This window comes from Prionailurus viverrinus, chromosome B3, assembly GCF_022837055.1.
Source record: "Prionailurus viverrinus isolate Anna chromosome B3, UM_Priviv_1.0, whole genome shotgun sequence".
In the NCBI taxonomy this organism is placed as follows: domain Eukaryota; kingdom Metazoa; phylum Chordata; class Mammalia; order Carnivora; family Felidae; genus Prionailurus; species Prionailurus viverrinus.
The window spans coordinates 142,279,479-142,305,902 of record NC_062566.1 but is presented as its reverse complement, the minus strand read 5'-3'; the positions used below and the strand labels follow the sequence as shown (position 1 = coordinate 142,305,902).

The following is a 26,424-nucleotide window of genomic DNA, read 5'->3' as shown; positions in this document are numbered from 1 at the left end:
TGTTCTTTGTTGTTTTTTTCTCATGATGTCTTAGAGAAATCAAGTGTTTTATTACTCTAGTTTCCTTTATTTTGTAAATTTTTTTAATGTTTGTTTTTGAGAGAGAGAGAGACAGACAGCAAGAGCGTTTATGCACGCACAAGTAGGGGAGGGGCAGAGAGAGAGGGAGACCCAGAATCTGAAGCAGCTCCAGGCCGTGAGCTGTCAGCACAGAGCCTGACGTGGGGCTTGAACCCACAAACCGTGAGATCACGACCTGAGCCGCGGTCGGCTGCCTAACCAACTGAGACCCCCAGGCGCCCCCATACTATTTTCCTCTAAACACCTTGTCCACTATGCAGGTGTCTGTCATTGTTTTGCAGCTGGCCTAGGTTATGTGCCCCTGTGCCTCTGACTTCTCAGGTTCCACCTCAGACTAGGGTACCAGTACTCCCCAGGCACGTGGACTGGCCCAGGCGTCCCCGTGGCCACTGCTCCCACTGCTGCTGGAGGTTAGCGCTCATTCAGATTTCCCACTTTTGACCGTTCCATCCTGTATTTCTCTGCGTCATCTGGGACCATTTTCCTCCCGTCTTAGGAACTCCACTCTTATTTTTAGTGTGTCCACTGGAAGGAAGATTCTCTCTGCTGCCGTTTGTGTGAGACATCGTTGTTTTTATTTACTTCTTTTTTCAAATGTTTATTTTATTTTATTTTTATTTATTTTGATAGAGAGTGAGCCGGAAGGGCGGGGTGGGGGTCTGGAGAGAGAGAATCCCAAGCAGGCTCTGCGCCGTCAGCACAGAGCCCAACACGGGCCTCGATCTCACGACCATTGAGATCATGACCTGAGCCCAGATGAAGAATCGGACGCTTACCCGGTTGAGCCCCCGGGTGCCCCCAGAACATGTTTATTTTGAAAGCTGTTTGGGTAGCCTGTAGGTGTTTCCTGCGGCCCTCCCGGGTCATCCCTGCCCACCCCCGGTCAGGGCTGGTCGCTGGTCTGCATCATCTTGTCTCTGTTTCTCAGGGCAGCCAGCCTGTCATCCCTGCTTTTAGGGAGTATGTTTGTCCAGCCTAGTGTCCGTGGGGCGTCTCTAGAATCGGTGGCATCATGTGTTTTATGTGTCCCAGGGGGGTCTGAGGCCGCGTCCCGTCCCGTCCGTGTGTCCCAGGGGGGTCTGAGGCCGTGTCCCGTCCCGTCCCTGTGTCCCAGGGGGGTCTGAGGCCGCGTCCCGTCCCAGCTGGGGTTCCCTGCATCCTCTCGTCTCGTCTGGTCTTGGGTCACATGCACATCTCACGTCCCACCTTGGGTTCTGCATTTTCCCCTCTGTTTTGTATTTTTTTTCTTCTTCTCCTCTCTCTGTCTCAATCTGAGTGTTTTCAGTAATTACCTTTGGATTCCCTCAACCCTTCCTTTGCTGTGTCTTACCGGGTATTAGACCCGTCTAGTAATTTCTTAATTTCAATTACTGTTTCTCATTAGATTCTAAGTCTTTGGTGAAGTGGCCCATCTCTGTAGTTACACAAAGGTCTTTAGTAACTCCCATCAGTAGGATCATCGGTGGTTCTGGTTGTACTGGTTTGGGGGTATTTGGTCATGCCTGTTCTCTTGTTTGGCAAGTTTTTCTTAAACTGATAGATACTGTGTTTGAGAACTTGAGGGGCTGTGGGCAGTTGCCCTCTGAGGGGGTTTGCTGTCCTCGTAGGGGCGGGCAGTGTGGGGAGCAAGCCCTGCTCTAGCAGAGGCTGGTCGCCCGGGGCCCGACTGCCAGCCTCATTTCGTCGGCCACCTCGTCAGGTGCTGCCTGCCCTTGGAAGTGCCCGGACTTAAAGTCCACCTTCCTCCAGGGGGTGCCGTGCTTTGTCCCGGGGCAGCTGGTCCCCTGAGCGGGAGCACGGACTGCTGGCGTGGCCCTCCTTCTTTTGAGGGTCTTCCCCACAGCGGGGCTCCCAGTTGCTCCCCTGCCTTTTATCTATTTTTCCGCTTGTTCCCCACCCCCAACCACCGCCTGCTTCCGAGCGCCGGGCCCCTGGGTGCGTTTGTCTCCAGCCTGTGGGCACGCCTTTCGACACTTAAGTCAGGGCCTGTTCCTTCCTTCCCTGGACTCTCCATGGCTTTCCCCGTGGCACAGAATCCCTGTCCTCTGTGGCCAGCAGGCTGCAGCTTTCAGCTCCTGTCTCCCTCGCCCTCCCTGTCTTCCCAGCCACAGCAGCTCCTGGCTGCCACTCCCTGTGCCTCAGGTGTGCTGACCTCCTCCGAGCTCCCAGTCACAGGTGCCGGCTGGCCTGCCACCAGCCAGTGGGGGAGCAGGTACCTCCCGCAGCACAGAGGTGGGCACGGTGCCTGAGTGCAGACCGCGTCTGGGGCCTGTGCTGCTCAGCCCCTCGCTGAGCCTGAGCCCTGGGCACATACAGGTGGGCTTGAACCAGGAGCTGCCAGCGCGGGATGGACCATCTCAGCGTGGTTGGGGAGGGAGCCGAGACCTTTGGCCGGGGCCGGGGCGGGCTGGGGTGCGGGCCTGAGCTCTGCACCTCCCTGGCACTTGGGGAGGCAGGGCCGGCGGTGAGCCAGCGCATACGGCCGGCCTGGAATCTGGCCCTGGGCCCTTCCCACACCTCTTCCGGGCAGGCAGCTGGCACAGGCCGTGGCGTGGAGCTGGGAGGGTGGGCTGCGGGCACCTCCAGAGTGTGGGAATGGCCTGCAGAGTGACGATGACTGCCCGTGTCAATTATTTGAGGAGTCGTGTACATAAGGGAGAGCCCACCACAGGATGCCTCAGCCTCAGGCTCAGTGCGGGGGGAGCAGAGTCGGCGTGCGGGGACCAGGCGCTCAGAGCCCTGCAGGGCACTTCCGTCTTTACCAGGCACAACTCTTCAGTGGACGGGGTGTTGGGTGTTCCTGGTGGCTCTTGTCCTTCGTGGGGCGTGGCTGTGAGCTCCTGTCTAAGCAGAAGTGTGTCGGGCTCATAAATAATCGCCTGGGGAGAGATCAGTCAGGGCCAGAGCCCTGCAGAAGGGGGTGTGGGTGGACGGGGGGACAGAGGGTGGGTGCCGGGCAGGCCGGCCTCCGTGGGGCGGACGCGTCTGCTCCTGGTGCAGAGGGCGCCGCTGTCCCCGGGCGCTCCCCCCCCCCCCCCCCGCCCCGTCTGTCCCCGCCGGGGCCCGGGAGCTGCGGTGCCGGTTGGGAGCTCTGCTGCCCCGACCGTTCCCGCCACCGTGAGCTGGAAGTGCGGTGTCTGTGCACGTGCTCGACCTGTCACACCTCCTGTTGGCCCGCACGCTGATGCCATTTTCCTCGTCTCTCTTTGGGCGCCCTGAGGAAACACTCCCACCTGAGGCCATGTAGACAAATATCATGGTCTTTTAACTGTTTGCTCTGCCATCATCGAATCTCTGTAAACTTTCCCACTTACTGAAAACGGGTGTCCGTGTAAATCGAGCCTCATCTGATTGTTCTCCCGGCACCGCACACGCCAGCCAGGTGGTCGCCTGTCCCTCTGGTGGTGGATCCGGATGCCGGGGCGTTGCTGGCCCAGCGTGGGCCGCCCCACCGTGGCACTGGAGCCCTCTGTACACGTCCTCAAAATCCTCTGTGGGGCCACGGGAGCGCCGGCGTTTTGGTCCGTGCGAACAGTGTTTGTATTCGCACATCTCTTCGCAGGCCGACACCCCAAGCTGGTGCTCCCTGAGCAGAAGTGCCACCTAGCAGAGCATGTCAGGGACCAGGGGAGGCCACCAGGCTCCAGGCCACCGGAAGGTGTGCCCAGCACCCCGTCCTGCTGACCTTTTATGATTCCAGCACACGTGAAGGGGGCTGGTGCCCCTGTGCCAGGAAGGCGGGGGGGGCACCGCCTCACAGGCGGTGGAGACACAGGCCCGCTGGCCGGCCAGATGAGACTTTCCAGAGCCACCGGCACATCCCCACGTGCCCCTCAGCCGGGGGACCTGCTGTGGGCTGGGCCCCGAGGGCACTCATGACGACAGCGTGGGCGCCCGTGTGGGGAAGCACGTTGTTCACGCGGCCCTTGCTGCCCGGCCGGCGAGCACCGGCCGCGTGTGCGCGTCTCCTCCGGTGTCACGAGGAGAGCAGCCGCATCTCCTTGGCTGCGCCTGGAGTCCCGTCTCCTGTTTGAAACACACACACTCCCCCAGGGCTTGCTGCAGGGATCGCACACCTCCCCAGCCTCATGATGCTCGGCCCACAGCAGAGGGAGGTGCAGACGCCCGCCTGCCCCCACGCGCCCTTCGGCTGCCAAGTCATTGACCGGATCTCCGTGTCTGTGTTTCTTTTTTTCCTTTGGAGGGGAGATCGGCATAAAACAAAACGCTTGGGGGTTTTGACAGACGTACGTCTCTGCAGCAGGACGCAGGGCAACCTGGTCCCTTCTGGTCAGGGCCCCCCCCCACCCCGAGGCACCCACTGAGGATTCTCACGGGCTAATTCGGCTTGTTCCAGACGTCAGGTGAAGGGAAGGCCTCTTCTGTAAGGTTTCTGTCACTAGGCGAGCTTGCGGGCCCGCGCTGTGGTGCACACTCCGTGTGGGAGTGCACGCCCCGCCACGGCACTGCCGGGGGCGGTCGTCTGGGCTCTTCTGGCCTTCTGGCCGTTTGTACGAAGCCCTGTGTGGATGCGCATCCGCATGCTGTGAGCGAGAGCCTCGCCGGGAGGAGCTGGCCGGAGGCGGGCGCGGGGTCAGCCTTAGAGGAAGCCGGCCGGCCTCCCGCCATCGGGCCGTCCCGCTGCGCCCCAGCCTGCAGAGCGCGTGAGGCCGGCATTGGGTGCTGCAGGGGGCACTTTGTTTGCCTTTCTCTTGCAAGGTCTTTCTTATGTGCTTATTGGCTCCTGGCTTCTCCCTGTGAAGTGTCTGTTCAAAACTTTTACTCATCTTTTTGCCTTTGTTTTGTTATTACTTTGTAATAGATTTCATTTTTCAGAGCAGTTGTAGGTTAAGGAAAAATTGTGAGTCCCCCATGCGCCTCTGTCCCCTCCCCCCCCCCCACCCCTCCATTTCCCTGTCAACACCTGCGTTAGTGCGTAGACACCTGCGAAAGTCACGGCTGACGGCCCAGCGTCATGTTGTCCTTACCGCAGGCCCACGCCTGACACCAGGGCTCGCTCCCGTCACGTGCTGTGGTGCCTTCCGTGGGTCTAACAGGTGTGCGGTCAGTGCCGCATGTCCGCGACCAGGAACGTCACATGCAGTGGCTTCGCCGCCCTGGACGGCCCCTGTGCTCCACCTGTGCGCCCCTCCCCCACCCGGGCAACCTCCCACGCCTTCACCGTCTCTGGGGCTTTGCCTTTTCCGACCGTCACAGACACGGAGTCTTGTAGTTCCCGCCTCTTGGCTCGGCTCATTTCTTGTGTCCTTTTTGGCGCCACGGGTCACCCCTCCCTCCTGTAGCTCGACTTCCTTTCCTTTCCTGGTCTCCCTTCCTCCCCGGCCTCTTTGCTCCCGGCCTTCCCTGGCATATCCCACTTAACGGTGTGCCTTCAGAGACCGAGAAACACGGTGCCTTTTAGTCAAGGACCTTAAAGGTGGGGGCGGGATGTCTGGGACCTTGTGCAAAGCTGTGGCCTCGGGGAGCCCTTTCTTCTTGATGCGTTGGGCCCGGGGTTACCCTCCCGATGCCTGGTCTGGGCTCTGACTCAGCACGTGGGGATTTCTCGTCCTCACCTTCTCAGAGCCACAGCAGACCCGTGAGTGACATGGAGTTTCTCTTCTCTTGACGAGCCGCCCTACTCGGTGGCTTGTGTTTTGTGTTTTTGTGTACGTGTCCAGCTGAGTTTCCTCACTTAGGACATAATCTGGTGACTCTTTAATCGCCTGCTGAGAGTGATCACAGGTCCCGTGCCAGAGTCTCCACAGCTGTCCCCTCAAGCACCGGCACTCTGGAGGTGCCTGCCAGCCACCAAGGGCGGGTGGCCCTCTGTCCACGTGTCTGTTCCCCAGGAGCCACGAGTCATGGGGCAGAGGCCACACATAGTGCCTGGGTGGCTGTCAGTAGGTGCTCGAGGGACAGACCGAGTGTCGTCACGTGCTTCTGGGCTGTGCCACACGGGGTGTGGGGCCTGTGAGGACTGCATTCACGGCCCCTCTCCCCCTGTCCTGGGAGCGGTTCACAGAGGTCTCCGTGAGCAGCCCCGATGCCTCACTCCTCTCGATCCGTGCCGAGCTTAGATTCACAACAAGGTCCGGTGGCCGGGTGTGTGGTCGGTGCCTCTGGGAGGCTGTCGGGTAACTGGGGGTCCATGGCTTGAGTGCACGTGTTCCTTGACTCCTGCCACAGACATGCTCCTCGACCTCAGTGATCTGCTCCAGGTAGACTGGTTTCCTTCCTGAGCCCTTTTCCCAAGGGAGGCTGGGACTGGGGCACAGGATGCGCCAGGGTGTGATCTGTTTCAGAGCTGGGAGGGGGCAGTAAACACGGGTCACACTGTGGTCCTGGGAGCCGGGCGGCCTCGGCCTCAGAACCAGTGGGGAGACCCAGGTGTACTTGGTCCGAGACAAGGGAGATTCTTTAAAACGGGGGGGGGGGGGGGTGTCACAGCACAGACGTGTCCACGGTGTGAGGGTGTGTGCAGGGCGCTCATGGATTCCACACCTGCGCGGAAAGCGTGGTCGGGTCCCAGTGCACCTGGGCCGCAGGCCCCCCCCCCCCCCCCCCCCCCCCCAGTGCTGACGAGGCTGGGCTTCCACGAAAACCAGATGCCACCTGCGTGTTCGCCGTCCTAGCTGTCCTCGTAAATGGCGTCTCTCAGGAGTCCTCTGAGGTGCTCTGGCCAAGCTAACAGTCATCTGTTGGGATCGTGGAAATGGAACACTGCACGTGCGGTACCAAGGGGGAGGGGGGGAGGGAGGATGTGGCCTCATGGGCCCGGTTCCGTCCCGGGACTTCCCACAAAGGACGGAGTGCGTCTGGTGTAGGGCAGATGCTCAGAAGCCCTTAGGCAAAGCCTGGATGGGTCAGGGTGGTGTTCTGGCGGTTTCTTGCTTCACACCGTTGGAAATGGGAAACCAGCGCAGGGCCAGACAGAAGGGGTGCGTGTTCTCGCTCATCCGGGCTGGACCGAGGCCCCGGGGGAAGCCGCTGCGCCGGCCTGCTGAACCCGCACAATTTACTGTGAGCTTTTATTGCCCGAGATGGAGGGGTGTGCCTCGGGCCCCTGGGCCAGCCTGCTGGGTGGGTGTGGGGGGACCTGGGCAGAGCCGGCCAGTACCCCCAAGCCGGCCCCAGGCTCTGGGCCGCGTCCCTTCCCATCAGCGGGGTCTCCCTGGGGCCGGGCCGGGAGCAGCACACACCGGACGTGTTTGTGTGCTTGTCTGTGGGTGTGGGGCAGCGTGTCGGGTGAGGGTCTCGCCCGGGGCTCTGGCTGCCGGGGGCTGACACGGGTCCTCCCATCCGTTCTTGTGTGAACGCTTGCCGCGTGGACCTTTCTCCCCGGGCTCGGCCCCCGCTCAGGCGTGGCTGGTACAGGAGCACTCAGGGCCGTCTGGGCGGAGAGCCCATCTGCCGGGTGGACAGGATGGGGGGTGCTGGCTAGCCATGCCCGGCTGTACCGGCCGCCTTCACAGAGACAAGCTACAAACACTTCAGAGCTCCTGGCGCGTGCTGGTGCACGTTAGCGTCTCTGGCAATAACCGTGTGTGTTGTGCGGGTGTGGCCTTTCAACAGTTTGACTTTCCATTTGAAGTCCGTTCAGAGGACTGTTTCCTGCAGATCTTCATCTGCTTGGGACACAGGCAGGGTGGGAGGCATGAAGGGGGACCGGCGGGTGCGGCAGTGGGAGGAGACGGTGAGGGGGACACTGAGCTCCACTCTGCTCCAGATGGGCATGAGGTCAGGAGGGTCAAGTTGCAGGAACTTGGGGGAGCCCAGCAAAGGCTGGGGCGCTCATAGAACGTCCGCACACACGGACACACTGAGACGCGGCACGCGTGGGCAGGCTGAGGGCTGAATCCCTTCGGAAGGCACGCTCCGTGAGCCGCCAGCCCTGCGAAGCGGGGCTTCTCCCAGGAGGAGGCCTGGATGTGAAGTGCAGGTCTGCCCAAGCTGGCACCTTCCATGTCCTCTGAGGGGGCTTTGTACCATCCCTTAGCGCTCCCGGACGGCCGCAGGCACCTGCTGTGCTGCCTGAGAGGCCTTTTCTGGTGTCCGTCCCCTTGGGCCCCGGCGAAAGAGCCCTCATCCGGGCCTTCATAGGCCAGGCTTGATTAGGCAGAGAAACTCCCTGGGGAGACCAGAGACAGAGGGCCAGGGCCAGGATACTGAGGCCTGAGAGTCCCAGGGGAGGGGCGGGAGGGCACCAAGCCTGAGCTTTTCCCAATTCTGCACCCCACCCGAGCAGACCGGCTTCTTCCACGCCTGTGGTCAAGCACCCCTCAGAGGCCCCCCTCCCACAGTGTGCCCAGGCCGGCACGGGGCAGGCTCTCAGGGCGGCCGAGGCCCAGCTGCACTGGAGGGTCGCGTCCAGGAGTACGTGACTGGGTGCTGCGGTTGGTCAGGTGCTGGGCTCCACAGCCGATCTGGACTCGAGGTGGGAGTGGGCGGCGTGTCGCCGAGATCTGCGGAGACCCACGGCCACGACTGAGCTGCTCCCGGCGGGGGGCCGAGGCCACGGCTCCCAGGCCCGTTGGGAGCACGGCATGCCGTGGCCAGCAGGCCCCGAACGTGCGGGCTCACGCCACTCTGAATTACACACCTTGCACTCCGCGTGCTTCCGCTTTGCTAACTGTCTCTCAGGCAGCTTTTTTCCTCAGCAAATCGTCACTGCTGAGATGGTGGTGGGGCCTGGAAAGCTGCCTGGGGCTGGGAAGCAGGGCCCCGGGCTGCCGTGGGCTCATGGGGGCTGGCAGGGAGCTCTTACCTGGGCTCTGCGGACTCAACAACGAAGTGCATATTTTAAGAGAAAAAAGCAAACGTTTTCTAAATTGCTATTCTCAGTAGTGGTTTTTTCGTGACAGGTGAATGTTTACGTGCTGGGGAAGACCTTCCTCCTCCTGGCGAGAGAGCTCTGCATCAACGCACCAGCAATAGGTATGGCGGGGCTGGCGGGGGGCGGCGGGGGGCGGGTGGGGGGGCGTGCTCGGACGGGAGGCGGTCACGTGTGGGCACAGCAGTTCTGCCAGGTAGGAAGCAACCCTGTCCGAGAGCAGCCCGGAACCCCACAGCCTGGGGGTTACCCCCGGTAGAAGACCAGAGTGCCCTGCGGTTGTGGGTGAGCGCGCAGAGAGCGAGCGGTGCTGCTGCCTTGGGGGCCCCGCCCGCCTCGTGAGAACAGGGCTGGAGGCAGGTGCCTCGGGGAGGCCAGGACCCCTGCAGACGGAGTGCCGCTTTCCTAGCCACATTCCGCCTTCACCGGAGCCTCACCAAGGACTGTTTTCAGCCCGCTCGGAGGGCTTGCTCCCGATTTTGCCCACGAAGGAGGCGCAGTGTGCAGGGCCAGGAAGGGCGGGCTGGGGGCGCGGTGCTGGGTAACCCACAGGATGGTCCCCTGAAGCCGGGAGGGGTCTTGCAGGACAGGCCCGGAGGCCAGAAGGGCTGCTGGATGGAGTAGCCACACAGCTGTGGCTCTCTGCTCCCAGCCCAGACCCTCTCCCGAGAGGCCACGTTCCTGTGGCCAGTGACACGGTCCCTCCCTGTGGAGGTGAAGATAAGGTTGTTTTCAGAAACAAAGCAACCACCAATAGAGTGTGTGGCCTGGGAGAATAGAGACAAGGGGCTCAAAGAGCCTGCTTAACCCCAAAGCCCGCCTGGGCAGAGGCCATCCAGGGCCCGCCAGGGAAGCTGCTGCCGAGCCTGAGGCAGGAGACTGGCGCTCCGGGTCTGGAGGCGTGGACCCAGCAGAGAGCCCCACTTTACCCCCCTCAAATCTGAGCTTCACAGCAGGGCTTTGTGTGAGAGGCTACGACGCTCTAGGAAGTACAGACGCAAGCACACACACCCAGCTTTTTCCAGAGCCTTCTAAAGCAATAAGCACGCCCTGGTGGTGGCAGCCCGGCTTGCCAGCAGAGGGCACGCTCAGGGACAGACGGGGCCTGCCAGGGAGGCCGTTCGATTCTAACCAGCACGGGAGGGTTTGCTGTGTGCTGGAAGGGAGTCCCTCTCCACAGACACGTGGGAAGGCGCGTGCCCGGCTTAACGCTCCTTTGGACGTTCACCTGCCGGTGGCTCTTGTCTTGCTGAAACTCTGAGACCCGGCTAGAAAGACTACGTTAGGTGGCTTCTTCCAATTTTGGTTTTGAAGGGAAGGTTTTAGGTTAAGCGTAGTACCACTCTGAATCTGTGAGGGTGGGAGCCGGCGAAGCCCACAGGGCACGCAGCGTGGGCACCACCGGGAGGGGCCCGAAGCCTGTCTCGGAACCCCAGAGCTGCCCAGCGGCCCGGGCTCCGAAACCCGGGCAGGGCCGTGGCTGTGCAGCACAGCCTGCGTGTCCCCGCTCTGGCCGCAGCCGACCGCGTACAAGAGACGTACAAACTAAGCAAGGTCTTTAATGACGTCAGCGAGGCAGTCGGCGGGGGGTGAAGGGGTAGCACGGCCTCCTGCACGTCCCTTCCCCTCCCGGCGCCCCTCGCGGCGTACCCATGCCACCTCAGGCATAGAAGATGAGCTCTGGGATCTGCCCACCCTGGACCCCGGTCCCGTTGGTGCTGTCCGAGGAGCACTGGAACTGGAAGGTCACCTTCCCGCACTGCACTTCCGTCATGCCTTCCTGCCCAAAGTAGCTGAGCTCGCTGCCATCCAGGACAGCGCTGGCCGTGTAGAAGGTGTCCTGCTCCACCTGCACGGGGTGCTCAAACCAGACCGAGAAGGTGTTGCTGGAGCCGTCCGAGACAAACTTGGTCAGGTTCTGAGCCAGGACCACCCCCAGCCGCTTCAGTTCAATCTTCACGCTGTACTCGGCCTTCCCGGAGCTGGAGCCGTACAAGCCCAGCCCTGCCACGAACACCCTTCGGTCCACGGCAAACTGGATGCTGTCACAGCGGCCGCGGTAGCGCCACTGGTTGCTGCGGTAGGCGGAGGACTGGAAACGGTGGCACCTCTGCGGGGCGAGGCCCTTCCTCTTGGTCAGCGGGAAGCTGAGGAGGGGCTTGTTGGCGGCCGTGTACCACAGGAAGATGCTGTGGGTCTCCTCCAGCGTCAGGATATCCGACTGGGCAGCGCCGTTGGCGAACTCCTCCAGGGTCATGGTCGGAATCCGGACCAGGTAGAGGACGGGCCCCAGCACGCGCCTCTTGTTGCGCGGGGTGGCCGGCAGGCCCTGCCTCTTGCACTCTGCTTCCGCCCAGCTCAGGACGGCCTCGAAGACCACGGCCTCCTTGGCGTTGAGGGCTTCCCGCGTCACGATGATCTCCAGCGTCTGCCAGTCAATCTCACAGAAGCCTTCAGACCTCAGAGCCATCTCCGCCTGAGCATCGATGACCTCCCAGCAGCGCTGGGTCAGCTCGGGCTCCTCAAACAGCCGGCTCTGGGACAGCAGGACACAGGCGTTTTTGGCTTCCAGGCTGGTCTCCAGGAAATTAACACAGGCTTTAGCTAGCGCCGGCACGATGTACTTCTTGGCAGCGTAGAGAGTGGCCAGCACCGTGTCGGCTTCCAGATCGATCTCGTCACTGTACATGTACCTAGGTGGGGCGGGGACCGTGTCACAGGCTGCGTGGGGCATGCCCCCAAGAAGCTGCAGGGCGCCCGCTGGCGGCAGCCAGGCAGCAAGGAGCCACCCCCTCCTCGCGGACTCGTGCAGCAGACTTACTTTAACAAGATTAGGAAGGCTGCGGGCTCCACGTCGGGGATGTGGATTTCTGACTTAACTTCTGCCAAATCGCCATAAAACATGGCATAGAAGACAGAGCTCCCAACGGCCAAGACGTACTGTGGATGACACAGGAGCTGCCCTGAGCCCCGGTCCCTCCCTGCCCCCAGCGGATGCCGCACCCGGGGTACAGGGCAGCCCCTACTCAGGCGGAGGGCAGTCGCCTCTGCGGGCTTACAGGGCCAAGCCTCTACCAACCTTGTGGGCGGGCACCCTGCGGGCCGCTCCCGGGGGCCCCACGATGAAGTGGACGTCAGCCATGAGCTCGTTGTTGAACATCAGCGCGTTCCTGCAAAGGGCAGAGGCACACGGCTCGGGGCTCGGGGGTCGGGCCGGGGCGCGGGCGCGGGGTGCGGGGTGCGGGCGCGGCCCGGGCTCACCTCTCGCGCAGGGTCGGGTGGAAGGACTGCCAGTTGGGACTCTCCAAGTTGTTGTTGTCGGGCGCGGGCGGCGCGGGCGCGGGCGGCGGCGGGACGGGCGGCGGGGCGCTGGGCGGGCCCTTCCTGCCCGTGGCGGCGGCGGCGGCGGCGGCGGCGGCGTTGCTGTTAGCGATGTCCGTGGCGGTGGCGGTGGCGGTGGCGGTAGCGGCCGCGGCGCCGGCGGCCGGGTACAGCTCCGCGGCCATCTTCGCGGGCAGGGCGGCCTCCGCGCGCGACGGTGGCGCGCCGTGCACCCTCGCGCCGCGCCGGGGCCGGGGGGGCGGCTCTGCGAGCACCAGGAGCGCCGTGAGGCACTGCGCCACCCGGCCGTGCAGGCAGGCCAGGGGCAGCAGCATGGGGCCGCGGCGGGCGCTGCTGCCTCGGGCCGCCCCGCCCCGCCCGCCGGCCCGCAGCCCGCAGCCCGGCCGCAGGGGGCGCCGTCCGGCCCACCCTCGCCCCTGCCGCCGCGGCGCCCGCGCGTCACGCCGCGTCACGCCGCGTCACGCCGGCCCGGCTCCGCCCCGCCCCCTCGCCGACGGCGTGCGCGGCCTGAGCCGCCCCGCCCGCTCGCCGACGGCGTGCGCGCGCGCGCGCGCGCGGCCTGGGTCCCGCCCCCGCGGGCTGTGGCTGGCAGAGACGGCGGCGCAGGCGCAGGCGGGAGCGCTCGGGGCGCCGTGGCTCTGCGCGCACGGTCCGCGCTTGGTGGCCGGTGTCTGTGCGCGGGCCCGGGTCTTCCGGTTTCCGCGTGCTGGAGTTCGGCTGCGTTGCGTTGAGGGTTTGTGCGTGCTTGACGCTCGCTAGCCGGTCCTTCCCAGATGCGGGGTCCGCTCTCCTCCGGCGCGGCTTGCCGTACCCGCCCCCCACCGAGGCCCGCGGCGGGCCCGGGGATGCGGGGGCGGGGGGCGCCAGGCCTTGTCCCTCCCGCGTGGGGCCCGTCCCCGCGCCGCGCCCCTGTGGGCTGGCGTCCACCCGTCCGTGTGGACCGTTGTTTCCCTCCCACCTGCAGTGCGGGCTGCTTGCTAACCAAACGCGGGGGTCTGGCGGCTTACCTAGGAGGCTGCGCCTTACTCTCCGCGGTTTGTTCGTGTGCGTGCCTGCCAGCTCGCACTCTCCGTCCTGGGAGGCCGCTCTCGGGGTCCCTGGCGGGGGGGGGGGGCGCCTCTTTCCGTCCTTCCCCCCATTCTCAGGTTGGGGAGATCTGGCGGAATCTCACATCGCTGTGGGTTTAGAGTCTCCTCTTGGCGCTTCTCACCAATCCCGTCCATCCTGCGTGGTCTTCTGTGAGCTGCTTTTCTTTCCTTCGTAAAGTCTGCCTCTCGGCCCGTTTCACTGCCCGTGCCGGGCTGGCGGCGCCGCCGCACAACCTTTGTCACCGGCCCTGGGGGAGAGGGTTCAACCTACCCTCTCCTGCAAATTGTCTGTTTTCCTGGACTTGTTGAGGTGTCCTGGTACCCTCCCCCCCACCCCCCACCACGTGCCTGGGCAGTCGGGAGCTACAGCACGCTTGGCCATGGGCTCCGTTTTGATTTGGTTTGTGATTTGGTTGCTGAGAAACGTATTATTGGGAGAGAAGAGACATCTTATTTTATTTTATTTTTCTTTTAGATTTTTTTTAACGTTTTATTTATTTTTGAGACAGAGAGAGACAGAGCATGAATAGGGGAGGGTCAGAGAGAGGGAGACACAGAATCTGAAACAGGCTCCAGGCTCTGAGCTGTCAGCACAGAGCCCGACGCGGGGCTCGAACTCACGGACCGCGAGATCATGACCTGAGCTGAAGTGGGCCGCTTAACCGACTGAGCCAGCCAGGCACCCCATCTTATTTTATTTTTAAGCCTGTTTTTGAGCGAGTGAGAGTAAGTGCACACACTGGGGGGAGGGGAGTGAGCAAGTGACTGGCAGAGACAGGGAGGGACAGAGAATCCAAAGCAGGCTCCATGCTGCAGGTACAAAGCCCACAGGGAGCTCCAACCCACAGTCTGAGAGAGCACGACCTGAGCCCAAATGGGGTGCTTAATCGACTGAGCCACCCAGGCGCCCTGAGGGAAGATACATTTTAAGAATTGATGTTATTGTGACGATTTGGAACTGTTTTAATTAGAACATCAGAGCTAGAGGTGAAACCTTTGACACTGATTGATTTCTGATCTAGAAAGCTGAGCTTCACTACTTGCAAAAGATTGGAGACAGACGTGCCAGAGGATGGTGGGAGGGCCTGGGCTGAGGTGGCAGGCAGCGCCTCTTGGTTGTGCTTTGCCACCGGAGTGCCACCAGCCGTCCAGCCCCATGTGCCCAACACAGGGAGCTGCTACCACTGACTCACCTTTCCAGAGACCGCTCAGTGCCCCGGGCCTCCCCGGGCCTCTGGAAAGGTAGGCGAGTAGCCGCTGCTCAGCAGCACCCCCCTGTGGTCAGTGTGGGAGGTGTCACTCCGGCCCTTGGAGTCCTTGGGGACCCAGACTGCCTCAGGGCCAGCTGCCAGTCTCTGTGTTTCCTCATGTGAGCCAGGACTGGCGGAGGATGCGAGGGGGTGCTTATAAGGGGGGTGCGGGTAGGCCCTCATGGGGCTTCCAGGGGTCAGAGCTCAGTCAGGGAGGCCCTTGTAGATGCCGGGAGGCCGGGAGAGTGATGGGGCCAGAGCCCCAAAGGAGGGTGCTTGGTTGGTGGACGGCCAGGGTCACCTGCTAGTGCCGCTGACCAGTCCCAGGACCTTGCCGGTCTGCCCTTCCTCCTCCTCCACCCTCTGACCGCACATGCCTGCTTTCTGGCTCGCCCGTAGCCCCCTCAGGCCTCAGCAACGGCCCCTCTTGAGCAAGGTCTTCCCAGATGATCCTGTCCAAAGGAGGTTTTGTTTGTGGTGTTCTGTCGTGGACCCTGTGCCACTCCATCCGTGCACTCACAGCAGTGCCGTAGCCCACTGAATTCGTCAAGTTACTTGGTCTCAACCGCCCCGGGGGGCTGGAAGTGTCGTAAGCCTAGGGCACTAAGGGAGTCTTCCAGCTCGGAGCTTAGAGCAGGGCACGAGCGAGGCAGGGCGTGTGTGCGCGTGTATGTCCGGGTCCCTCCGAGCCCTCCCTTACTAAGGACCGTGGGGTTATTTAAAGAGAGGTGCCCACGCCCGTAGCCAGAAGAGCAGCGTGTCTCACAAGAGTAAACGCGGTAAATGAGCAGCTAACGAACGTGCCATGTCTCAGTCGGAGTCCACGACCTGCCAAACAAAGCGGCAAGGTGTGGCGTGTGCACCTGCACAAGCACGAGGGATGCCCGCACGGGCCCAGCATCCGGCCCCAGGAAGCAGCTGCGGGAGGGACGTGGGTGAGCGGCCCTGGCCGAGGGGCGGGGGGGGGGGGGGGGGGGGGGCTCGGGGAGCCTGTGCGGCGGAAGGACTGGGAAGGGTCGCCCCGACGGGGAGATGGCGTGCCGTGTTGTGCCCGTGCGCTGTCCGGGTCTGGAGCATGCACGTTCCTCGAGGCCCGGCGGGGCGAGGCCTGCTCCTGTCCCAGGACGCAGTAGCACTGAGGCCCACGTGTCTGCTGCAGACCCGTGCCTGTACATCCCACGCTTTGCCCACCTGCTGGAGTTTGGGGAGAAGAACCACGAGGTGTCCATGACGGCCCTGAGGCTCCTGCAGAGGATGAAGAGGGACTGGATGCACACTGGCCGGCGCCCCTCGGGCCTCTGTGGAGCAGGTGTGGCGGCCTTGCTGGCCGCGGTGGTGGTCTCCGTCCTGACTTCCGCAGGCCGGGCGCGCGGGTGGTGGGCGGGCTGTCTCCACGGCGAACCTGGCCGCCGAGGACTGCCAGCTGCTCCCTGCGCTGACTCTCAGTCACAGGGGCAGGGCAGGACTCGTGGAGGCCGCGGCCAGCCCTGCCCCGGCCCCGCAGCCCGGTCGTTACCGCAGAAGGTGTCCGGGCCCCTCTGGCTGACTCCTTGACCCCCGAAAGGGTAGCTGTCTGGGTTGCCCTCTAGGTGGCAGCTGCCCGAAAACAGTCCCGCAACCCTGTCCTCCATGTCTCGGGGTCTGACGCGGGCCTGGGTCTGGAGCCCTCCCCGGCAGGTCCCCACCCTGGCACCCACCGGCTCCGTACCTGCCCAGGGCGCCAAGGGCCTGCGTTCCCGCGCTCAGCTGCCAGTAGGATCGTTTCCCATTTCGGGGCCTGATTTCCAAGAGCACTGCCCGCTCGGGGCCTGTCCGAGAACCAACCTGGCTGCGGCCGCCTCGTGGGGCCCACCGCCTTTTCTCCCCGACCCTGAGCCGTGTCCCCAGAAGCCTCACCTCCGCTGCCAACCGGTGTGCCTGTTCGAGTCACTTGAGAGTCAGCTCGCTGGTTTGCGGGGTGACGTGAGGTTCTCGGGTGGAGTTTAATTCTCCCCGTGTGGAGGACGGGGTGTGTGATGAGCACTTTCTACGTTGATAGATCACCGCGTGGTGGCACGCGAAGCCGTGTGCAGCTTTCAGGGGCTGTGACGGTCACATGCTGTGTAAGCGTTCCCCATGGTGAGGCTGGGGACTCGGCGCCTGCAGGCCCCCCAGGCAGGGCTCTCCCCGCCGCAGGTCATCGGCCCCGAGTGCTGGGCTGCTGCGCACCTGTTCCGATTCCTGACTCCCGTCGTGCCCCCCTCCAGCACTTCTGGTTGCAGCCAGGATGCACGATTTCCGGAGAACCGTCAAAGAGGTCATCAGCGTGGTCAAGGTGTGCGAGTCCACGTTGCGGAAGAGGTAGGTGGCTCTAGTTTGTTTGTGGCCTGGGGCACAGACGCTTCATCCGTCGGGCCCAGCCAGGCCCGTTGGTCAGAGCCAGCTCCCGGGGGGCTCCTCGGGGTGGGGGCCACCCGCCTCCCTCCCGGGCGTCTCGGTCAGTCCTGGCACCACGCCAGCTGCACGTGCAGGGTCTCTCTAAGGTAGGTCGACGTGGACTGTGGGGGCCCGGGGGGATGCCTGGCTGACGCCGAGGGCCACTGTGCCGTGTGTCCGGGTGCCCACGAGCTCCTGCTTTGGGGTGTGGTGTTTGTGGGGTGGCACAGCTCAGCATCAGGTGCATGTGGGCTGAAGTCCAGTTGCCAGCAGACCTGTAATTGTGCCTGTTCTCACAACGGATCTGGAACATTCGACGGCTCGTTTTCAGTGGAGGTCGTATTCTGTGACAGTTTTCAAAGGCAGAGAGTAAGGCGTTTTGTTTGTTCAACCTCTGATTCTCTTCAAAAAAGTTAAAAAGAAATTTTTTTTTCATGTTTATTTTCGAGAGGGAGAGATCACGAGCAGAGAAGGGGCAGAGAGAGAGAGGGAGGGAGAGAATCTCAAGTAGGCTTTGCACCGTCAGCACAGAGCCCGATGTGGGGCTCAATCCCGTGACCCTGGGATCATGACCTGAGCCGAAATCAAGAGCTGGACCCCCAACCGACAGAGCCCCCAGGTGCCCCTGACCACGCATTTTTAAAACCACACTCCTCCACTTTGGAGAATCGTTGTTCTTCAGTGGGTAACACTAGAGAATTTGAAGCCACAGTGGTGTGAACGTAATCGTAGTTTGGAAAGTTAATCTGTTCGGAATGGGTTCGCTGAAGGTAGAGAGCACTACTCGTTCATCCAGGAACATACACACGTTTGTTTATTTGTTTGTTTAGCGTTTATTTTTGAGAGAGAACTCGTGCGTACACAAGTAGGGGCAGGGCAGAGAGGGAGACACAGACTCTGAAACTGCGAGATCATGACCTGAGCCCAAGTCAGACGCTTAACCAACTGAGCCACCCAGGTGTCCCCCCCCCCCCAAGTTTTTTATTGAACATTTTGTAGGTTGGGGGCACCTGGGTGGTTCAGTCAGTTGAGGGTCTGAATCTTGATTTCAGCCATGGGATCGAGCCCCTGTCAGGCTGACTGTGGGGCCTGCTTGGGATTCTCTCTTTCTCTCCTTCCCCCTTGGTGGCCCTTGATCTCTCTCTCTCTCAGATAATAAAAAACTAAAAAAAAAAAAACAAACGCATCTTGTCGGGTGTGTGATGTAGGGAATTGAGCTTGAGTCAGCACATACCTAGGGCTGCTGGCTTGGCCTCCTTCCTTCTGGGCGTCCTCTGAGTCTCCTCGTGGGAGCGACAAGAGGAGCTTATCGCTTGTCCAGCAACAAGGGCAGGTGACCCCTGCCCACCCTGCCTTCCTCCCCAGGGCCCCACTGTGGGGGCGGCGAGCAGGGCCTGGTGACCAGCAAGTGGGGCCACAGTGCCCGATGGCCATCTCCAGGGCCCTTGTCTCCCTGTGACTCTCTTGTCCCAGGCTGACGGAGTTCGAAGACACGCCCACCAGCCAGCTGACCGTGGACGAGTTCATGAAGATCGATCTGGAGGAGGAGTGTGACCCCCCTTCGTACACAGCTGGGCAGCGGAAGCTGCGCCTGAAGCAGGCGAGTCCCCGTGTCCGTCCGGCACTCGAGTCCCTCGAGGCACTTCCTAGCTCTCGTGTCACGTTCCTACTTTGGGACGAGAAGCTTAGTTACAAAGGCTAGACTGGGTCTGTGTCCACACAGCTCGCAGGGAGAGGCGGACAGATGGGTGGGTGAGCAGTGGGTGGGGCACAAGGGCCAGCTCTCCCCAGGCCGTGGTCCCCATGCCTTCCCAGGGTGTTTCGCGTACAGTGCCTTGGGCAGGCGCTGCCTTGCTCTGGGGCCTGGTCGTTAACGTTTACCTGGAGGGCTGGGGTCCAGGGCCCCTGCTCCGTGTGCAGCCTGCGGGGCCCCCGGATGACGCCCGGGAGGAGGGTCTGGGCAAGGCCCGGTGGGCTGCGCGGAGAGGCAGGGTGTGCACGCCGCGTACCTCTTTCACGCCTGCCTGTCTCCACTGAAGGTTCTGGGTGCTTTGTTTCAGCTTGAACAAGTTCTGTCCAAAAAACTGGAGGAAGTTGAAGGTGAGCAGCCAATCTTACCGCTACAGATGCCTCGTGTCCCTTAGAACAGGGGGCTTTGTATTCACGGTTCGCTTCTAATTTCCTGTTGCAGGTGAGATATCCACCTACCAGGACGCGATTGAGAACGAGCTGGAGAGCAGCCGGCCCAAGGCAAAGGGGGCCCTCGCCAACCTGACCAGAGACGGTGAGTCCCGCCGGGGCCCCTGCGGCCTCGAGGGGCCGGCCCCCGCCCTGCCGCCACCCCTTCCGTGGCCGAGGGATCCCGCCTCACAGGGCCCCGCTCCCAGCCCCGGCCACCAGCCGCCTCCTGGCCCTGACGTGCTGGGCACAGTGTCCAGATGCTCCCGGGACCCCTGCCCGCCTGCCCCCCACCCAGGTTCCAGCCCTGCCACCCAGATCTTCCTTCCAGACTGTCCTGCTGCCTCCCTCCGGACCCCTCCCTGCTGTCGCCCGCCCTGTGCCCTCCTCAGCCTCCCTGGGGCTTCCTCTGTGTCGTGGCTCATGTGAACATTCTCGGGTACACTTGGTCTTCCTTTGTCCCCCGGACGCCCCCGTGTCGCCTTCCTTCCGGGTGCTCTGGGGACCCTGTCTGGAGGTCCCTGGTTTGCCAGGGCCAGGTGCTCGCTCTCACCGCCCGCCCCTCTTCCCTGGGGTCACTTCCTCCTAGCACCTCTGGCCTGCCCCACGCCGCCTCCCCAGGACCAGCGTCTTCCCGCCCTTGGGTTTTCCTCAGCCGCCCGCTGGTCCGGTGACCCACCGTCCGTCGCCACTGTAAGCGGTGTCCTGCCCCGTCTTCACCGCTGCCGTGCGTGGGAGACCGCGGTCTCCAGGTGCTGCCCTGGGCTCCCTCGTGTCGGGAATCCCGTTACCGCTCCCGGTGCCGTGCTCTTGGTCCCCAGGTTTTCCTCGTGAGTCGTGGGGGTGGCAGCGGGCACAGGCTCCTGCAGGACACGGGGCGGCTCTGGGTCGAGATGCCACCTTGCCCCGTGAAGGAAATGCTCAGGCCTGGCTTTCACCGGGTCTGGGCTCCGTGAGCGTGACCCACTGCCGGGATGGCACCCTGTCGTCGGGCCTCCCCATCTGGGTCCCTGGCACCGTCCACAGAGACGGGCAGAGCTGTCTCAGGACACGTTTGATTTCGTTATTTCTGTGGGATTTGCGCTCTCCTCTCCTCGCGTAGCGTTGTTTTCTGGTGTTTTAGTCGGTTCGCGGTTCCCCACGAGGCCCGTTGGTCTGTTCATCCTGCCGCCTTCCCGTCGCTGAGCCAGGAACGCCTGCTCTTCCAGCTTCGCCCGTGTCCTGACCTTCAGGGTCACCGCTTGGGGCGGCTCGCGTGCAGGGCCCGTGAGCCCGTCCGAGCGGCAGACGCCGTCCTGACGCCCGCTCTCCACGGGGCTCACGCCTCTGGCTGGCGCTGCTCTCGGAGGCCGAGGTTTCCGTGAGGAATTCAGTCTGGTTTCCGTGGTCGTCTCCGTGTTTGGCCCGTCCTCAGTGCTCCTGTGTGCTCGTGGCCCAGCCCGGGACTGTGGCTGGAGATGCCCGTGGGCTTGGGTCGGGCTGGGTCATCACACTTTCTGCTCCTCGCTCGCTCTGCCCGGTGACCCCTCAAGGACAGAGGCGGCCGGTGTCGGCCGTCCCCGGTGCGACGCCTGCGGCCGCCGTATTCTGACAGGCCGGTGTGTCCGGAGGGCCGTCCTCGGGGCTGCGTGCACGCCCCGTCCCGTCCGCGTGTGCTGCTCCGCTCCCCTTCCTCGGCGCTTTCGTGCGTCGTCTTCTTGCGGCAGAGAATCGGACGCTGCCTCGTTGCCTGGCCTGAAGCTTTTTCTCCCGTAGCAGGTGCGGCTGGTTTCTGCCCGTCACCGTGACTTGTTACTTGTCCCTTCTCTGCGCCGGGGGCCCCCTCGTCCCCTCCCCCCGCCCCCACGGGAGGGCCGTGCGGGTGGCAGGGGCCGGGTCCTCCGGGCAGGCATCAGGGCAGAGCTGTTCGTCCGGAGGGATCATCACCCCGCACGCGTTTCCTGCTCCAGGGCATCAGTGGTTTCGTCCCCCCAGGGCTGCGTCGGTTGGGACGCGACGTTCTCGTGTCAGTCGGTGCTCACACGAGCTTTAAGCGTGACGCGTTCCAAACCGGAGCAAGGTCTTCTTTTTTTTCTTTTAACGTTTAATTTTGAGAGAGAGAACCAGCAGGGAGGAGCAGAGAGAGAGACAGAGGGTCTGAAGTGGGCTTCGCGCAGAGAGCGGAGAACCTGACGTGGGGCTTGAACTCACGGACCACGAGATCGTGACCTGCGTCGAAGTCGGACGCTTAACCGACTGAGCCACCCAGGCGCCCCAGAGTGAGGTCTCACGTAAACTTTAAACTCTGTAAGGAACCACGCACGTCGTTGGTGACTTGTCAGTGGTTTTACTGAGGTGTCACTGACACACGACAAACCGCAAACTTAGAAGGCGGTGTTTTGGTGAGATGGACAAGGCCCCCCCCCCGCCCCCCACCGACGCCCTGGGCCTGTGTCAGCCCGCGCATCCCAGGCAGCCCTCAGAGGTCGGTTGTACTTCCTGGCTTTTTTCCTCCGTGGGATCACGAGGCCCGTCCTGACGCGTGTCTGGCCGCTCTGCCGTGTGGGAGCGCACGGGTCGGGTGCACAGCGGCCCCGTCTGTGGTGCGTGGCGGGCCCAACGTACGCCCGGGTCGTTAGTCTAGCCGGGGCTGACGCACACGTGGGGTGTTTTCTGGGTTTGGGTTGTCGCGCACACAGCGCCGTGAACGTCTGCGCAGGTGACCGCGTGGATGTTTACCTCCTCTCTGCCGGGCGAGCGCCGAGGAGCGGACTTGCCGGCCGGTGCGGGGCACGTGCCCCTGTCTCGGAGGGGCCGCCGCGTGTGTGCCCCGCCGGGCGTGGGAGCCGCTTCCCGACGCCACTCTCGGCCTGGCGGGAGGGTGATGGCGCCCGCAGAAGCCGCAGCCGGTGCTGACGGGCCGTGTGTTTTCTTCTTCCGGACTCTCGAGTGTCGCCCGCGTGTCCCGGACACCAGTTGCTCACGGGAGGGCCACGCTCTCCAGCTGGCTGCGATCGAAGCGACTGATGTTTTGTGGGTTGCTTCCCGAGTCGCTTCCTAGATGTGACTAGGAAGTTTTGCCTGACCTAAAGCCACAGGTGTTTTCCCCCGTTAAAAAAAATTTTTAGGTGTTAAATTTGAGTGAATTTTTGCACAAAGCGTGAGGCATAGGCCGAGGGCCGTGCTTAAGTGCGTGGAAGTCGGGCTCCCTCTGTGACGAGGCGCGTCTTTGAGCCCCTCTTTCGTCGGTTGCTCACTGATGTTAACGAAGTAACTGCTGGCTGGATGGCGATGCTTCTCTGCACAGCGGTGGGGCCCTCTGCCTTTCCACGCGGTTCACAGGCGGTGTGTGCGATTGGGTCCCTAGGCTCCGTGGAGGACACCACGTCCAGTGTATTTGGGGAAGACGATGCCGAGGACGAGGAGTTGGAAGCCGCTGCCAGCCACCTGAACAAGGACTTTTACCAGGAGATCCTTGGTAGCGGCTTGTCCAGCAGTTCCGAGGGGGCCGGAGATCCCGAGGGGGGCGCCAGGCCCCCTGCCCTGGAGTCCCTGCTTGGCCCCCTGCCCACCGCGGCCAGCCTGGGCATCTCAGACTCCATCCGAGAGTGCATCTCCTCCCAGAGCCAGGACCCCAGTGAGTGCCTGGGGGCCTTGGGGTGAGGAGGGGGGCTCCTCTGGGCAGGTGGGCGGGACCATGGCCGGCAGATAGCAGGTCCAGATCGCCCGTCCCCAGCTGGGGGAGGTGGGGTGCAGCCTTACGGAAGGGTGGGCGCCGCGCCTGCCGTGTGTGAGCCGTCGGTGATCCCGGCACGGGTTTGTCACCACCCTCAGAACCCTTCCCCAGTGGCCCGCTGGCTTAGTCCTGGCCAGAGCCCTCTGCTGGCCGGGGGTCCTCCTGCCCGAGCTCCTCCACGGGGACAGGGCCTGGGTCCCCCGCCCGTCCCTTCTCATCTGACTGAGGGCCCGGTCCCCGCCGGTTGGGCTTCGGCGCTGGCGGTGTTGGTGGCCCGGCAGGAGCGTTGCCCTCACCCCGCTGGGAGAGGCCTGGGGCGCAGGCTGTCCCGGTTCTGCCGCGTCTTCCTCCCTCAGGTGTCCCCAGACTGCAGGGTGCAGGCCCTGCCTCGTCTCCGGGCACCGAGGGCTGGACCAGGAGCCCCTGTGAGGCTGTGCCACCCAGACGTTCATCACATACCCTGTAGCCAGGTGTGGCGATGGGCGGGCACGTGCCTGCCCTGATGGTGGTGACGTCTAGGGAGAGAGGGACAGCGACACAGCCCGAGCCCGGTGTGCAGGTTGTACCGCAAGGGCCTGTGCGAAGGCCCTGAGGCAGGAGGAGACCATTCTTGCAGGGGCCGAGGGAGCCGGCATTGAGGCAGATCAGGGAGGCGTGCGAGCGATGTGTCTGAGCGCCAGGGGGAGTCCACGCGGGGCCCCGGCCGCAGAGCGACAGTGTGGCCCACGGGCTGTGGGTGGAATCGGGAGGAGCCGGCAGAGGACCATCTGGCGACGGGGGCTGCAGAGAGCAGCGGCTGCCCCGTTTTCTGGGCCGTGCAGACTGTGCTGTTGACCCAGCTGAGGCAGGAGGGGAGTGGCCAGCGGGGCCTGGGGACGTCCCGAGCGTGTCACTGGGGACTCTCCGCGGCCCCTCTCCTGCTCCAGAGACGCTGCTGTCGTCCGGGAGCCGCAGGGACTGGCGGGGCACCGCCTCGGCTGTGGCTCTGGTCTAGCGTCCTTCCTGCACAAGCGCTGGCGTGAGAGCCACGCACTGTCCCCCGAGGGGCCGCCGTCCGCCCTCGGCCAGAGCCCCCGAGTCCTGAGACGGCCCGGGGGAGTGTGCACTTGGTCACCAGTTATTGACCCCAAATGACACCGGTGTCGTGCTTCCCCGTAGCGGACGCGTGTGGGGACGGCGAGCTGGACCTCAGTGGCATCGACGACCTGGAGATCGACAGGGTGAGTGTGCGTGCAGCCTCCGCCCGTGCGGCAAGTGGTCTGTGCTGACCACGCCACCCTGCCCTCCCGCGGGTGGGGCATCCCCACACCGGGCCACCACACGGCCCCCGGGACCTTCATCAGTTCCCGGGGGTGGGGGGCACCGTGTCCTCAGCTCAGTTCCTTCTCAGGGACCTGTGCCCCCGCACTCTGGCCTGGCTCCTGTGCCCCTGCTGTTGGCCTTGGAAGGGGTGGAGGGCGACAGGGTCCCCGACCGGCTCCCCCCAGTGAGCCTACAGCCTCGTGGGTCAGAGGTCCACCCCTGACCAGTGTATACAAGCAGGAAGGGTGTTGGTGGCCGAGACCTGAGTGTGGTGCCGTGTTCTGCCCAGTACATCCTGAACGAGGCGGAAGCCCGCGTGAAGGCCGAGCTGTGGATGCGGGAGAACGCAGAGTACCTGCGGGAGCAGAGGGGTAAGCGCCCGCCCAGCCACCCGCCCGGGAGCCTGGGCCACGGGGCCCCTGCTGATCCTGCCATTTGGGGACTTTTCAGAGAAAGAAGCAAGAATAGCAAAGGAGAAGGAGCTTGGCATCTACAAGGAGCACAAGGTAGGGGCACCCGGTGCGCGTGGGGGCCGGCCTTGCTCCCCCCCCACCCCAAATCATGCCAGGGCTCCCGGGGGCGGCACAGAGCTGTGTCCCTGGCCGCTGGGCCCTGACCGTGCCGGCCTCCCCTCGGACAGATGTGCCGTTCGGCTTGGGGGAAGATCCTAGGCAGGCTGAATTGGGGCCTTGTGACCTCCGTGGACACCCTGTCCCAGCTCTGGGACCCGAGGGAACCTGCAGTCACGCTTCCCTTCCTGTTGGTGGTCACAGTGATGTGGCCTGTTGCTCGTGTGGCCGGATGGGGAGCACCTTTCTGGGGCAGGGGGTGAAGGAGGCCAGGGGTGGCCCTGGAGCTTGGGGGTCAGGGTTTGGGGCCCCCAGCAGCATGGCAGGGAGGAGCTGGCAGGAGGCACAGTTAGGCCCTTGTGCGTGGTGCGGCACCCAGGACGAGGTCCGTCCCCGCTGGGTGACGCCTCCTGAGGTCAGGGAGCACCCTGTGTGCCCTTCGGGTATCTGCGTGGTGGGCTCGTGGGCGGTCGAGTTGGCCCCATGCCCCGAGACCTGCCCCCGGCTGGTGGTGATGGTGAGCCGCCAGGGCACAGCAGGGTGCAGCCGGCTTCCCCCATTCCAAGAGGAGGTGGGAGCCGCCCTCAGGGAGGCCCCGGCCCTGCACACCTCGGCTCCCCCGGGCGGGGGTCCCCAGGAGACCCTGGTTGCCGAGCCCCCCCACACACATACACCTGCCACTGTCCAGCCGGCCGTGCCCCCACATCCCACGCGGCACCTAGCAGGCTTACGGGCGCTGAGGTCCCCGTGGGGTGGTGACGTCCCCGTTTCCGTTGAGCCCAAGAAGTCCTGCAAACGCCGGGAGCCGATCCAGGCCAGCACGGCCGGGGAGGCCATCGAGAAGATGCTGGAGCAGAAGAAAATCTCCAGCAAGATCAACTACAGCGTGCTCCGGGACCTCAACAGCAAGGGCGGGGGCGGTCTGCAGGAGGAGGACGCACAGCCCGAGGGGCGGACCGCCACCCGGAAGCTGTCTCGGAGGAAAACGCCCGCCAGGAGGCACAGGGCCGACCCCGGGACCAGCGTGGGGAAGAGGTACTGGGCCCGGTGGGCCGGGTGTTGGTTCTGAGCAGGGCGGGAGACCTGGGCTGGCATTCGGCCCCCAAGTGCTGGGGACGAACGTCCGCCTGGCGCTGCGCCCGCTGCCCTGCGCGCTCCCGTTTGTGCGAAGGGCCGGGCGCTGACGAGGGGCTCCGGCCCTGGAAAGGGGCTGTGGCCTCAGGGTGTGTTCCGCTCACGGAGCGGGTGAGCCGGCCTGTCCTCCAGGAGGGGCTCTCTGCACCCCGTGCCCTGGTTGCACGCCTCTCTGCCGAGAAGGGGGGCTGGCAGAGAGCACATGCTGTGGGGGGTGAGCGGGTCAGGGGAGGAGCTGGGAGCGGCAGAGCAGGCCAGCGCCCTGGGCCCAGGGGGTCACGCAGGGCGTCATGCGCCCCGCGCAGAGGCGCCCTGGAGGGCCTGCGGGGGCGGGGTGGCCCCACTCCCCCGCCCTCACCTCCCCAGACCTCTGTCGCTAGCGGTTTTTAACCCTAACTCAACCGAGAAGTAAAAATGTTTTTGGTGTGTTTTTTTGTCTCACGTGGGACTAAATATCTTTCGTGGTTTCTGTGACCCTTTTTTTTTTAAGCTTTGTTTAAACTCCATACCCAGCGTG

At 63.7% G+C, this 26,424-nt stretch overlaps 2 protein-coding genes across 6 annotated transcripts in view; one reads left to right on the top strand and one right to left on the bottom strand.

Moving 5' to 3' along the window:
• BRF1 (BRF1 RNA polymerase III transcription initiation factor subunit) overlaps positions 1 to 26,424 on the top strand; it is a 60,626-nt gene that overhangs the window by 26,679 nt on the left and 7,523 nt on the right. Inside the window, exons 4-15 of one of the 5 annotated variants that reach the window (XR_007152838.1) lie at positions 6,271 to 6,302; positions 8,946 to 9,018; positions 15,754 to 15,903; positions 16,841 to 16,934; positions 18,483 to 18,609; positions 19,070 to 19,109; positions 19,201 to 19,293; positions 22,534 to 22,803; positions 24,061 to 24,122; positions 24,445 to 24,575; positions 24,655 to 24,710; positions 25,552 to 25,808. Coding sequence is in view for 4 of the 5 variants with exons in the window: in XM_047861905.1 (XP_047717861.1) it covers positions 15,400 to 15,529; positions 15,754 to 15,903; positions 16,841 to 16,934; positions 18,483 to 18,609; positions 19,070 to 19,109; positions 19,201 to 19,293; positions 22,534 to 22,803; positions 24,061 to 24,122; positions 24,494 to 24,575; positions 24,655 to 24,710; positions 25,552 to 25,808 (1,361 nt within the window). In the remaining variant the exon portion in view is untranslated. Of the gene's footprint in view, positions 1 to 6,270; positions 6,303 to 8,945; positions 9,019 to 13,926; positions 15,530 to 15,753; positions 15,904 to 16,769; positions 16,935 to 18,482; positions 18,610 to 19,069; positions 19,110 to 19,200; positions 19,294 to 22,533; positions 22,804 to 24,060; positions 24,123 to 24,444; positions 24,576 to 24,654; positions 24,711 to 25,551; positions 25,809 to 26,424 lie in introns of those variants that run through there. The other 4 variants (XM_047861904.1, XM_047861906.1, XM_047861905.1 and 1 more) reach the window with 4 other exon arrangements.
• Positions 10,454 to 12,630, bottom strand: BTBD6 (BTB domain containing 6). The gene is made up of 4 exons (XM_047861908.1): positions 12,176 to 12,630; positions 11,994 to 12,084; positions 11,736 to 11,854; positions 10,454 to 11,607 (listed from the first exon to the last, which is right to left on the bottom strand). The coding sequence occupies exons 1-4, from the start codon at positions 12,568 to 12,570 to the stop codon at positions 10,575 to 10,577; spliced, it is 1,638 nt and encodes a 545-aa protein (XP_047717864.1). The 5' UTR covers positions 12,571 to 12,630; the 3' UTR covers positions 10,454 to 10,574.

Excerpts from the sequence above, each read along its gene's own strand:
- BTBD6 (XM_047861908.1), bottom strand. The coding sequence starts at position 12,570 with ATGCTGCTGCCCCTGGCCTGCCTGCACGGCCGGGTGGCGCAGTGCCTC. Across the intron at positions 12,085-12,175 it reads CACCCGACCCTGCGCGAGAG|GAACGCGCTGATGTTCAACA; the intron begins GTGAGCCCGGGC and ends TGCCCTTTGCAG. Across the intron at positions 11,855-11,993 it reads GCAGGGTGCCCGCCCACAAG|TACGTCTTGGCCGTTGGGAG; the intron begins GTTGGTAGAGGC and ends TGTCATCCACAG.